The sequence below is a fragment of the Strongylocentrotus purpuratus genome, unplaced genomic scaffold, assembly GCF_000002235.5.
Source record: "Strongylocentrotus purpuratus isolate Spur 01 unplaced genomic scaffold, Spur_5.0 spur5_scaffold_20, whole genome shotgun sequence".
NCBI lineage: Eukaryota > Metazoa > Echinodermata > Echinoidea > Camarodonta > Strongylocentrotidae > Strongylocentrotus > Strongylocentrotus purpuratus.
This window is the reverse complement of record NW_022145606.1, coordinates 74085-89221: the sequence shown is the minus strand read 5'-3', so window position 1 is coordinate 89221 and position 15137 is coordinate 74085. Positions and strand designations below refer to the sequence as shown.

The following is a 15137-nucleotide window of genomic DNA, read 5'->3' as shown; positions in this document are numbered from 1 at the left end:
AGCTTGTGTAGGTGCTATCTTATATACATATTTATGTATGGTGTGTATGTGATATAACAAATAATCTGCACGTACTGTTAGAAACACTAACAAAGCCCATGAATGTTTTGCTTACGATATTATTTTACGATACTATCTTAAAAGATAGATAAATATAAAACGAAATAAATGTATTTTTAAAAAAAATCCCAAATTGAGAGATATAACACGTGCCGTAAAGTAATTTGGCGACAATAGTCAAATCACTGACTAATCGCCCATAACTCAAAACACAACAACAACAACAACAACAACGTAATCGTATGATATGTACGTGTACCTATGCACAATTTTGCACTATTTCCGGATGTCGTTTGCAAAGCGTAAACAAGATCAAGAAAGCATTAAATGGGTGAGTTCGTACTCTTTCATTCACTTTTTTTTTGTCTCAGTATTGGTTAATTGGTATTTCAGGCAGTGATTATGATGTAAACTTTAGTGAAAACGCTGTTTCGTCTCGGAGTATATAAACGAGAAACGGTCGTATCATGTGTGAATATCTGCACAGCTACATGTAGCTGGCTTCAGAATTTCGGGCCTTCGCTCGAGCTCCCCGTCCGTAGGCCTTGTTCGGCTGATCGGCGGCTGCGTTCGCGTTCGCGGAGCGTATAATTTTGATCGGACCCATTTTTATGTTGTGTCAAGTTTTATTTATTTCTTTCCACTTGCATAAAAAAACATTTCATTCAGGAACAGTAGTAACAAGTTCATCGTCAACTAGCATAAATACATTAACAATGAAACAGTTATAAAGACTTTAACAAATGTGGAAAAAGAGCTGTGCCTGTCATTGTGGTCTGTTAAAAAAGCACAGCTTGTTAAAACACGGATCATCTTTACAGAAACAACATTTTTTTAAAGAAATAGGTTAAATGTAGGGGGGGGGGATGAACATTTAGATCTAGAGGTCTAGACCTATTTGGTCTTTGGATCGCTTCTGTTTTATTGTTATCACTTCATTGCCACTTTTAGTATTTTTCAGATGGGCGTGGCGCGGCAGAGGCGGCGGAGCGACTTCCAAAGGGGGGTGGCGCTAGTGTACTTTCGTATCCATTTTTTACCTGTTACTCCGGCCTACTGAAACATTCCAAAAATCAACTTAATCACCAATCGTTCAAATAACGGTCATGATTGATTATATTCTTACCCCTTTTGTATCAATTTTCTTATCTTTTTGGAGTATTTTTTTCTTTGGCGGAAATTACTCTTAGTCTTAGTCACTTGAAATTAGGGGCACGTTAAATGATGAGAGGAAACAGTGGCACTTATTAGAAAACAAAAGGAGCACCTGTCAAACAAAGGCTAATTATCAGATGTGAAAATAAGGCACTTCTTACCGGTACATTAAAAAAAAGAGGCACGCACCAGGGATGAAAAGGGATTTCATCAGATTTTGATAGGGGCATTTATAAGAAGTGAAAAGGGATATTTATTAAAAAGGGATATGTTTCTTATTAGAAAGGGAAATGGGGCACATATTATTGTTTAAAAGGGTAATTATCAGATGTGAAAAGGGGCACTTATAGCATCTGAAAAGGGGCACTGACCATACATGAAAAGAGGAACTTATGAGAATGAAAAAGGGGCACTAATGATAAAGGGAAATGTGCGTTTATTGAAAGAAAAGGGGCACCAATCTAATTTTGATAGGGGCATTTATCAGAGGTGAAAGGGGGCTTTAATGAGAAAGGGGATCGAAGTGCAAGTGGCACTTATTAAAGATGAAAAGGGGGTAATTATTAGAAGGGGAAGGGGCACTTACAAGAAGGAAAATATTATTTATTAGGAAGGAACAGGGGGATGTGTCAAAATAAAAGGGGCATTTATAAGAGATGAAAAGAGCACTTATCAGGAGGGGAAGGGGCACTTGTCAAAGTAAAATCAGTATCTCTCATAATTGAATAGGGTCATTTAAAAGAGATAAAAAGGGGCACTTGTGAGAATGAAAATTAACTATTTTCATAGATGAAAAGGGGCATTTATGAGAAGGGAAAGGGTCTCTGTTTTAAATGGGGGCACTTATCATATGGAAAGGGGGCACATGTGAAAATATAAGGTGCGCTTATCCGAGTTAAAAAGGGGAAGGTGCACTTTTTACAAAAGATAAGGGGAACTTACTCGAAATTAAAACGGGTGCTTATGAGAATGGAAAATGGACACTATTGCAAAGGAAAATGGGAACTTGTCAAAGGAAAAGGGGTACCTGTCAAATAAAAGTGGCGCTTATCAGAAGTGGAAAGGGGAAGGGGCACTTGCCAAACTTTGGTCATGTATGTATCTTGCAGAGCCAATGAACTTATAGGATTTCGGGGTCACAAGATCCAAGGTCAAAAGGCTCATTATGTATGCAAAAATAGCTTGTGATCGCTTTATCTCAGGAACTGATCAATGGATTACCATTTAACTCAAGACACTGTATATCTTGCAGAGCCAATGAACCGATCAGATTTTGAGGCCAAAGATCATGGGGCTCATTAGGTATGCCTATACATGTAAATAGCTTGTCAGAGCATTATCACTAGAACCGACAGATGGATTAGTACTATCAAACTCAGGACATGGATGTATCTTGCAGAGCCATGTATTATACATGAAAAATAGATTGTAATCACGATAATCTGATTTCTGAGAACCTGTTATGGATTACAATTAAACTTTAATTATTAAAAATTGCTTCCGTTTTGGTTTGTAAATTTACTCTATGGCAGAGGCATCGTTTTCGACTTTGTGCAGTCAAAGATCCATCTAGTTTTAATTTTTGATATTTCTTGTACAGGATGACGATGTGAGAAAGATCAAGAAAGGATCAGGGCCTGTCACTAGAATGAAAGAACGATGAGTATGGCAGGGATATCAAGATCGGATGAGATGATGATGGAGACAGCAGCCGTGCTATCATTTCAAAAAGGTAAGACTATACAGTAGGCTTGCGGGTGCATCATGTGAGAGAGAGGGAGGATTGAGGAGTCCTGAAAAAGGACTCTCGGTAATCTTTTTTGAGGGTTTGTAGTCCTGAAGGTAAGACTGTTTGAATGGATTTCTAGCTTCAAAGTGAGAGAAGTATGATATTTTTTTTATTTTATGTTGTCATCATTTAAAGCCCCACTGTACTACTTGTATTTACTTGCTCCCTCTTTATAGAAAACAATGCCTAATCAGTGACCATTGGTCCCCATGATCCTCTTTTTCTTATGTAAATTGAGGGCTGAGTGACCACGCTGTGTGTGGTCTAATCCCTACTGGCCAAACTAGTACAGACGGCCTTTAAAGGGATCCGGTAGCTTTGTCTCAGATTCTGAAACAAAATTCTGGATTTAGCTCATGATGCCATGATAATTATAAACCTTTAGGTCAGTCAGGAACCCCATTACTTTTACAAGCCGATAGCCTGTCTAATTATCAAGATATTTATGATTGGAATTACAAATTTTGAAAACTGTTCGCCTGACGGTTTTCATAACACTACAGTCTATTGGGGAAAACGAGTATGGTAAAACTGGTCACTCAAAGATTTTTACTTTTTTGAGGCACTTCTTGATCATTTTGAAGCGAGATTTTTTTAGGGCTTCAAAATTACACCATATCACAGACACTGATGACAAGTACACTGTAGGGCCGTGTATCTCAGATTTAACATTGTTAAACGATCCCTTTAAAAGTGAGAGAAGTATGATATTCTGTATTTTATGTTGTTATCATATGATAAGGGAACATAAGAACTGATCTGTAAGAGAATTATATCAATACGAAATTGAATAACAAATTTATTTATTTTATTTCCAGGCAAGATGATAACATACAAAACATCACAAAGTTGACAAAATGATATAACATAAACAAAATGATATTTAGCACCAGCCAATGCCTGAGGATCACCTAAAAGAATTTAAAAATTCTGTGTAGAGGCTCTTCACATTGGCTGGTGCATACATTAAACAAAATATAAAGATAAGGTCAACATCATTTATAAATGAATGTGTAACTAAAATTAACCATCCTATTAGTCGGCTTACGCTGAAAGGGTGGGTAGCGTCGCGTTGACTTAAACGCGACCATTCGTCCGAAGCCCCCGCCCCCCCCGGTTTGGCCCAAAGGGTGCGTTGACTAGTCTTCCATATCATTCATTTATAATAGAATTTAAGGAATAGAAATTCAAGTCGTTTAGATCTAAATTGAAATAATCAAGATAGAAACAAATTAAAAATTAAATCAAACTAGTTTTTACGTAGTCTTGCAGATCAGGCGTTTATAAGAATTAAATCAATAAATAACAAGAAACACAATCAAATAATGTACTATGATATCTAAAATGTCTAATAAAGGTATTTACATAGTCTTGCATATCAGTCGTTTATTTATTAAAATAACCAAAAATAATATCCATTTCTTTCTATATATGGAATTCAGAACCCCTCCCCCCCCTGCTTATCCTGAAAGGGCAGGCACGTAGCTACGGGGTAGGGGGGCACATACCCCCCCCCCCCCCCTCAAAATAAACAAAACAACCAAAACCAAAAAACAAAAAAATAATAATAATGATAATAATAATAATAATAACAAATCCAAGATCGGTTGAACTTTTTTAGACCCCTCCCCAGGACGTCGATCGATTACATGTATGTGCCACCCCCCCCCCCCTAAAAAAAAAAACCATCAAACTCTGGCTACGTGCCTGCGAAAGGGTGCATTAAGGTGGTCAAATATTTATTGAATTCATTAATTGATGTAATTTTTATAAACGCCTGATCTGCAAGACTACATAAAAAATAGTTTTATCTAATTTTTAATCTGTTTCTATCTTGATTATTTGAATTTAAACGACTTGAATTACTATTCCGTACATTCTATTATAAACAACTGATGTGGAAGACTAGTCAACGCACCCTTTCGCCCAAACCGGGGGGGGGGCTTTGGACGAATAGTCGCGTTCGACGCGACACAACACTCCCAACGAACTCTTTCGGCCACACCGGGGGGGCTTTGGACGAATGGTCGCTTTCAAGTCAATGCGCCTCGCCGCGACGCTACCCACCCTTTCGGCATAAGCCGTATTAGTCTATCAAATCTACCAAATCTAAAAAAACAAAAAAACATAGCAATCAAGATATTTATGGACGAGTCTGTAGATGTAGATGTTATACTCTCAGTTTTTTTCATTCAGGTGAGATGCTGAACGGCTTTAGATCAATCAAGGAAGAGCCAATGGAGGAGCTGATACTGGAGCCATCAGACGGAGGGAACGAAGAATATCAGACAATCTTCATAAAGGAAGAAAGGATGGAAGCAAATGGGTGGGAGGAGAGTGAAACCCACATACACAATACATCCTCTTCATTAGTGAATGAAGGTACAGTGAAAAAACTTAACAAGTAACTAAGATTAATTTCATTTGAACATGCATCGGTCTACCATAGTAATTACAGACCCATGAGAATAAAGAAAATTTTTGAGAAGGTATTTTTCTAGATATATTCTATATTCAAGCATAAAGGATGTACCCCAAACTGTCACTAATGTTTCTCTTAATATTACGCCTTTACTGACAACTTGATGCCAACGCTGTCTTTGCTTTTGCAAAGTAAAATGTACACTAAACATGTATTGTGTGCTGTTTATTTTCTACATTGCATGCATAAGGCCTAAAATAAAAACTTGTTGCATTGCCCTTTGGGTGCCAAAACATGGGTCGGTCGGTCAGAAAAGATTTTATTTTTTTAAACTTTTTTTTTGTCCGCCTCTTTTGGCTGATATTTCTCAGTTTGTAATGCTTTAATACATGTGTTTCAGCGTCATCATTCCATTCATATCTTTTTCACCTCATAATAATCCATGGTTTGCATTGTTGTGTTGAGACAACACTCTGTGCTTCCCAGCTGATGAAGTTGGTTTTCAACTACCTGTAAAACTTGCTAGCAATGTGAAGATTGTTGACAAATTGAACAGGTGGTCCCGGGCACAAAGTGGTCTCTTTACTAACCAAAAAAGGGACCGAAATTGACACAGGAAAAGACAGCCAGACACTTTTGCATGCAACAGGTTCAAATCATAGCCTATTGCAAATGTTTGTATCTATAAAACCAATTGAAAAACATGTAAATATCCAGTCTTTGAGCGCTCGATTTGAGACTGTCAGGCAATATATCAACAGATTCCAAATTGATGAAAAAATTGAAAATTTGTCTCGATGTATATGGTCATTTTGACAGTAAAGGGTGTAACATTTCTCAAACAGGGTCAAAATTTCAAAATATGTTTCCATAAACATTTCTACTAAAATTATTACTAGAAATGTCTAAATTATGGATTTTTTTTTGTTTTGGAGCTTAAACTACATCAGAAACCTGGAAAAATAATGAACAACTGTGACAAATATGATAAATTTGAACAAAAACAACATTTTAATTCTATCAACTTAAATGACAACATTTGTTTTGCAAACATAATTCATTGCAATTTTCCATTTGCTATTCTAATGTACTTGAAGGCTTAAAAAAAAATTTTGGTCAAACTTATTCGGTCTGTAAAAAAATTCAATGTGTTTTTCAAATTCAAGATAAAATACATGTACAACGCTGACATTTAATTTTTCAAATTTACCTATCTTCCAAGAGGGGGAGCAAAATAAAAATGATTATACAAATACCATTCAGTGAGGGCTAATTACTAACGCAAATTCCAAAGAAATCGCATTTCAAATGAGGAGTTGAAAATTTCTTATGTGTGTGTTTCAGAGGCTTCAGGTTAACAACAATGCCTGTTTCGGAGACTTCAATCATGTTAACATAAAATGTTGTCCATTACTTAGGTAACAGATTAAGAAAAATTCAAAAAATCTGTGCTGATACTCAGGGAAATATATTGTCAAGTATGTAATTTCCAAGGAAATCACTTTTCTCATATCAAAGTTGAAACATTCAGGGAACATATGCATGTATAGGATCAGTTCACAGTAGTGTTTCGGAGACTTCAAATATGTTAACACACTTTATTGTCAACTACAAAGGCAATATACAAAGCAAAATTTAACCTTACTTTTGAAGTTTTGATAAAATGTTGAACTGAAAGTAAAGCACTTAAAATACTTGTTCACATAGAAACCATTTATATTAATTCATAGCAATGTATCATTACCCTTCACTTGCGTCTTTGTCATCATTTATTCTTAGTGCAAAGAATTAAATTTCTGCACAGTGGTTTCCACGAACTTGTTCGTTATGCGTTTACATTTACACAGACATTCACAGTCCCTTATTTTAATTCACCCTGTTAACTTTGTTCAGTACCACAACACATGCTCATATACATTTTAGAAAAATCTTTTTGTCTAAGTATTTCTCACATACAGAAAGTTGATCCTGTTAAATGTTTTTTTTAATAATCTGAGATCTAACATGGGTAATACTTACAAGAGCCATGAATATTACCCCATTTGTAGTCCTGCTGCTAGATGAAGGTGCATCAAAATATATGGCAACATAATCGCTCACATTGATGCTGCAATTGGAGAAGAAAATAGGAAATTAGCAGTTTGTACTGCACAGAGCAATGTTCATACATACATGTATATCTGAGCTTAGACACTAAAAAACAATAATTTTGTTTGATTTTAAAAGTACATCTTGAACGTATATTTGCATAGTGCATTACATAATATCTTATTATTTATCCATGTGTTGTTAATAAGAACTAGTTCAGTAGTCTATATGGGCACCATCGCTAAGGATGCTTTATGTGTACATTGCACAAATCTTTAAGTACTAATTAATGACAGACTTGTTTTAATCTGTTTTCCCCATGGATTTGCAGGAATAACATGTTCAAGATTGTAATATTTACACGGCTTCCATTCATTGTGCATAGCCATAGACCCGTAAATGTACACACATGTATATCAAAAGTCTAATTTAAACATTTGGTACTGAGGCAAACCTTAAAAGTCAGGTGACATCCAAATATAAATTGATTCATGTTTATGTGCAGGGCTGCATACAACTCATAGTTTGTTATAAACATATTTCATAGATTTAAAAATATTGTACAATAATTTTCTCAGACCTGCTAAACTCCACCTAAATAAATATTCCAGATCTCATTCATCTATCTGTTAATCGTTAGTGAGCTAACAAGAGAAATTTGTATGTAACTTTCTCCAGCTCAGCACATGCTCACAAATACCTCCACATTACCTTTCTTTTCCTGGTGATGCTACACCACTTCTGACATAGCAACTCATATGTTGGTATTGTATGGTCTATTGTAAACAGGTGATCAGTTCTGATTAAGCTATTATACGTACCACTGTCTCTTGTTAGCTCACTATAGATTTACAGATGATGTGACAAGATGAATGAGATTTGGAGCATTTTTTTTTAGGCTGCACATCAACAGGAATCAAACTATATGTGGATGTCACCCAACCTTTAAAACCACACAAATTGAGTATGATAAAGGTACATGTACAATGTACAATACAGATCTTAACTAGGCCTCACTTTATTTTTAGTGACAAATCTAAACTTTAAAAACTTTCACACATCAGTTCCATTACAATGACACATTAAAAAAAGTACAAGTAAAGTAATTAAAGGACAAAATATACAGTTCTTACCTCTATATTCTTGTGGATAACAGTAAGGAAATGAGAGAACTGTCTGCAGTGTTCATGCCTGTCTGGAAGAGATGCTAACTAGTATCAGAAGTTGCTAGCTCATGTTGCTGTAACCTTGTCAATATCTTCAAGATCTTCATGGTCTATTAGTTCTGCCGCGGCACTAATGTCCTTTGGCAAGACATTAATCTACATTTGCCACACTCGACCCAGGTGAGGTAAATTGGCTACCTGGCAGGAATTAATTCCTTGAAATGCTTAAGCGCCGTAATGGAAGCCATGCTAAAGCCGGGGTAATAATTTTCAAATTTGGAAGCACATAGAGACGTTAAATATGTGCTATAAAAGAACCGAATATTATTATTATTATTCCATTGTCATAAAAAGGGGTTGTACACACTGCTTCCCTAACATTTCTAGAGGGTTCTTTGCCCACCAAATTTCTCTCCTACTGTTACAAATGGTCTTTGGATGGCATGGCCTTTGCCATTTGATCCTAAGGGGTTGGCAAAGAGCATAATACAGTGTGGTTAACACTAAATGAAGCCTCCGAAACATATTGGATAAATGTTGAGGATGTCTTATAATTTGGGAAAATATAGTGATTCATTTTGATATTTTATATATTAAAATATTCATTAAGCTTGGAAGATTTAATGTATCAACTTTTTGTTATTATTTGGTGAATGATTCTTACATTATCAAGGTTTGAAACAGGTGAATACTCCTAGCACTGGTGTAAAATATCTTTCTGAAATACTGACTATTGTAAATCTTTAAAAATATAAAAAGCCAATAACATCTAACACATTCCTGTACTTTATTAGATCAAAACCAAACATAAAATAGGAAAACTGTAAACATTCCCCTAACTATAAATTCACAATAGCAAAAAATATGGTGTTAACTACACTTTGAAGACGAGTGAGAATTTGGGAAGAATTTGATTTTATTCATTCATATCTCATTTAAACAAACAAAATACATATTTTTGTATTCATCAATAAAAAAAAATCTAAAAAATGGTTTAAAAAAAAAAAAAAAAAAAATTAAATGCTGACCGTAGATTTTCAGATTTTTGGGTCGGTTGCAAAGGGCAATCCTACAAGTTTTTATTTTAGGCCTAATTGATGAGGAAAATGCAGTTTGTATTATATTTGGATGGGAAAGCTTGAATCTTGAAAACTAAAGATTGTGTTTTTAAGTTTTACTGATTATTAATTCTTGTTCTTTACAGGTGTCGTGCAGATCACACTTATGAAGACTGTAGGACGGATACAGAGGGAGGGAGGGACACAGATGGAAGACCAGTTGGAATGTGACGTAGACTGCAAACCTCTTCAGCTCTTAGGAGAGCCTTTTCTCAGCTGTACTACGGAAACGGACGCACGCACCATCAACATGACAAGTACGGAGGATGCAGAAATCAACACGGGGGAATCTTGTTATCAATGTTGCATTTGTAACGTGGCATTTACTTTCAAAGATCACCTACGAGAGCATGTCAAAACTCATGAAAAAGATTTACCTTACGCATGCCACGTTTGTAGTGAAGGATTTGTCCAGAGCGGTCTGCTTCGTGAACACATGGAAACCCACCCAGGAGAAAAACCTTTCAAGTGCTCTGTCTGCAACAAGGGATATGTCAAGAGAAGTACTCTCGCAGTTCATATCACGACACACATAGGGGCACAATCTTACCAGTGTTCAGTTTGCAATGAAACGTTTTCCCAGAGTGACTACCTGAAAGAACACATTGCAACCCACAAAAAATATCTGCGGTATACATGTTCTCAGTGCGGGAAAAGCTTTCAGCGTTCTAGGAACCTTGATGACCACATCAGAACCCATACAGGAGAGAAACCTTTCCAATGTACGTTGTGTCCTAAGAGCTTTGCTCAGCGCAGTGGTGTCAGGAAGCATATGACAATCCACAGCGGGGAAAAGCCATACCAGTGTACCGTCTGCCAGACGTCCTTCGCTCGCACAGAAGGTCTGGCGGTCCACATGAGGACGCACACCAAAGAACAGCCATTCCAATGTTCCGTGTGCAACAGGAGATTCTCTCATGGTAGTAGTCTTTCGGAGCACATGGGAACCCACATCGGCGACGCCCCAATGAACTGCCCTGTCTGCAATAAGGGATTCTACTACAACAGTGGGCTTGTATCGCACATGAGGATCCACACAGGGAAGAAGCCTTACGCGTGTCCTGACTGTGAGAAGTTCTTCCCTCGGTTGAGTAGTCTCCGAAGCCACAGAAGAACTCACACCGGCGAGAAGCCGTACGTGTGTACCATCTGCAAGAAAGCCTTCGCCCAGAGCACCGGTCTGTCCACCCATATGCGAGTCCACACGGGTGAGAAGCCTTACCAATGTACCCTCTGCGACAAGAGGTACGCCCAGAGTGGCCTTCTGACGATTCACATGCGCAACCACACGGGGGAGAATCCGTATAAATGTTCTGTGTGCGAGAAAGCATTCACCAGTAAGAAGACGCTTACCAAGCACCTCAGGACGCACACTGGCGAGAGGCCCTTTGAATGTCCGGTCTGCAAAAAAGCTTTCGCTCGTGATGATAGCCTTCTGAACCATCAGAAGATACACACTGGCGAGAGGAACTACCAGTGTTCCGTCTGCGACAAGCGGTTCATCCAGAAACAGGGTCTTAGCACGCACATGAGGACGCACACGGGCGATCGACCATTCCAATGTTCGGTTTGTGAGCATTGGTTTGCCCAGAGGAGTACCTTGACGGCTCATATGCGAACGCACACGGGTGAGAAGCCATACGAGTGTGGTCTGTGCGGGAAGGGCTTTCCACAGAGTGGACATCTTACGCTACACATGAAAAGCCATACAAGAGATGACCCTTTAGCCCCTTCCACACGTGGTGCCTTAAACTGCCCCCTCAAATAATGCTGTGGCCAAGTTAAATGCAGGTGAAAAACTAGCTGCACAAAGCAAGAGGGGTTTAATAGTTATACCCTGCTCACTTTTATCCGTGTAATGAGATGCCAAATTGTAAAGTGCACCATGCTGTATGGCATAATATTTTGCTACGCCATTTTTCTTTGAGGGGGTTTACTGGTACTGTGTTATGTGTGAGCCGGTATTCTGTGGTGTAGACCCTTTACTAGAGAGATGGCCTACTTTCATCAAATAGTGTAGTAGCGGTATGTATAACTTATGCAGACTGGGCCTTTCACCTTACACATGACAAGTCATTCATTACCTAAACCTTAGTGGCAAAGACCTTATATAAGAAAGACGGTTTAATCCTGTTGGATAGCGTAGTAGTGAAGCAGACTGGGCATCTCTCTTTATACGTCTCAAGTTATACATTACATAATCCATAGTGGCAAAGACCTTAATTTGGAAAGACAGTTCGCTCCTGTCAAAAAGTGTAGTAAAAGTACATCATATGTTTATATTCCTGTATGTAAAGCAGATTAGGCAACTCACACTGTATGTAACAATAATATTTATGAAATAATTTCTGGTGCTCATGCGTATGTGTGGTATTTTATCTAAGGCTCTGAATTTAAAGAATTTGAGTCAGATACACAAATTTGGCAAGTAATGGTTTGAGCTTCTCAAAGTTGTGCCTTCATACAGAATATCTGCATACTATTTTTTTTGATGTGATTCGGTACATGGATACAAAGCAGTATTGAACCTCCTTCATGATAGAAGCTTGGTCACATGTTCCGTAAACCATCTCCAGAAACAAAAGAAAATAAAACAAGCCATGAAGCATTTATCTGGGTTAAAGACCCTATACTAGAAACATGGTCTACATTTAACGAATTAAATAAAAAGCAAAAACAATGTGGCATTATAAAATGACACATTGAGTGTAGTGAAGTGTGCTTCACATGTCTGTATTATTTTTTAAGAGAAACAAGTATAAGGGCCATTCTTGCACAGAGATAATTGTTAACCTTTTTTTTTTTTTTTTACAGTTCTCATTTTGACTCTGCTTAATGTTTTTAGACAGCTCCCTCTATGAAGGTGATTTGGATTGTGCCAGTCACCTAAAAATAGTTTGTTCTTTGTGTTGGTGTTCCATGTGGTTATATCTAAGTTTTTAAAATGTTATATGAGCTTCAAATATTACATCTATAAAGATATTTTGCTAGTTGACATACACTTTCAGTTAACACAAAACGTGACTTGTTAGAAGACGCACTCGCAAGAACCGCATCAAACTTTGACGGTATGGAACCCAAGACCGACTTGGGTTCTACTTGGCGGACGGCGGTGTTATGCTATTCTTTATTTTCTCCATGCTCTTCATCTATTGGCCTATAAGATATAGAGAGGTAATTTCTTTGTAGGTTGATTTGATACATTCTAGCAGTACACAAAATATGTGTAGGTGATTGATGCACATTAAATGTAGTGAATTTTGCATTTCTGTACATTATTGCGCAAGCACAAGGGCCTTTGGGAAATGCAAATACCTTTCCAGCTAACATCTCATTCATTTCCATGTAATATATATATATATATATATATATTGTTAGATGATTCAATTTCCGAAAGTCTAGACTTTGCAGCCCTCCAAATATATTTTTCCTGAGAATATACATGTACAATATTGAATTTATTTATTTACTATTTTTACTGATTTCTTTACTTGTAACAGTGGAGCTGTTTTGCAGGGTATATCATTTGTTGAACAAGTGTCATTATAATAGCAATAAAGATATATGCTGTTGAGAGCTAGAAGGGAATTAAGTCTGTGCTAAAGTACACAACATATGAGTTCATGTACTTAAATGTGCAAATTAGGAACATGTGACGTACATATGATTTATTCATTTTTATTATTTGGATTTAAATTTAAAAGAATTTCAATCTATATAGGATTTATAGCATAATGTGTTTATTATGAAAAGATGAAAAGATGGTCATCATGGTAACTTAAAACTTTTGAAATGATTCTGTCATTTCGTCGCTGTTTTCACGAAGTGACGGTAGTGAAAAAAAATTGCATTCACTTTGCGTTACGATTTTCCTCACTACCGTCACTTCGTGAAAACAAGGACGATTTAAGGGATTGAATTATATGTTATATATGTATATATATGCCTTGAAAAAAGCGCATTGGAAAGTGTTCAGGCGAATAATTATTATAATTATTTTCTTTTGCAGTTGTATGTTTTTGATATCTGGGGCCGTATTTCATTCATTACAACTATTAAGCAAGTATTTTACATTTGGCTTGGTTAAGACTCTGACTGGTATTCAGATCACATCTAACTATTTTACTTGAGCAAGTCGGCGTAAAAGCAAAACAATGATGAGCATTGTGACATCACTTAGACAATAAAAGTAATGAACAATTATCACATCTCATTGAATGCACTGATATATACTTTTGTGCAGCTTGTGAAGACTGCGTATTAAAACCATATGCCAGCCTCAAGGCCGCATAAGTAATTGGCTTAAGTCAGCTAGGAAGTTGTGTTATACTTGGCCTAAAGCTTCCAATGAATTCCAAAGTTGGCTAAGTATCTTATCTAAGCCAGAAACTGAATAGATTACTACCTGACATAAATATTGAATTGAATACCAGGCATGGTAGTCATTCCAATTTTGGTTGGAAAATTATATTAATCCACTAATTTTCATTTTCTAAGGAATATATTTAACATTGTGCTTAAAATATTGTTTGTTTATAAGCTACTGAAACAAGTAACAATAACTGTGATAAGCTACTGAAACAAGTGACAATAACTGTTATAAGCTACTGAAACAAGTGACAATAACTGTTATAAGCTACTGAAACAAGTAACAATAACTGTTATAAGCTAATGAAACAAGTAACAATAACTGTTATAAGCTACTGAAACAAGTAACAATAACTGTTATAAGCTACTGAAACAAGTAACAATAACTGTTATAAGCTACTGAAACAAGTAACAATAACTGTTATAAGCTACTGAAACAAGTAACAATAACTGTTATAAGCTACTGAAACAAGTAACAATAACTGTTATAAGCTACTGAAACAAGTAACAATTTATTTATTTATTTATTTATTTATTTATTAAAACATCTTTATACAGGATAATATGTTCAGGTATACTGTTTTTCAACATGGTCCTGTTAACATTAAAAAGCAAATCACATGTGAAATATTTAACAACGTTTCAAATAATTTAACTGCATATCGTCGCTGTTTTCACGAAGTGACGGTAATGAAAAAAAAATTGCATTCACTTTGCGTTACGATTTTCCTCACTACCGTCACTTCGTGAAAACAAGGACGATATGTTGACATAAAGTTAAAACAACATAGTAAAATCTCAGAAATTTTAAGCATCATTAGAAATAACATGCTATTGTATTATACATTTTAATAAAATACATTTAAAAAAAAAATATATATATACAAAAAAATACAATAGATATAAATATTTACAAAAATTAAATCAAAAATAAAACTTCTTATAAATCAATTTAAAAGTTTCAATTGTTT

General features: G+C 36.1%; 1 protein-coding gene across 1 annotated transcript; it reads left to right on the top strand.

Annotated features, from left to right (window-relative positions):
• Positions 1-308: 308 nt before the first annotated feature.
• On the top strand, positions 309-14012 carry LOC578854 (gastrula zinc finger protein XlCGF57.1). The gene is made up of 4 exons (XM_030992608.1): positions 309-391; positions 2816-2947; positions 5201-5386; positions 9885-14012. Exons 2-4 carry the CDS (start codon positions 2875-2877, stop codon positions 11564-11566), a joined length of 1941 nt encoding a protein of 646 aa, XP_030848468.1. The 5' UTR covers positions 309-391; positions 2816-2874; the 3' UTR covers positions 11567-14012.
• Positions 14013-15137: the final 1125 nt, after the last annotated feature.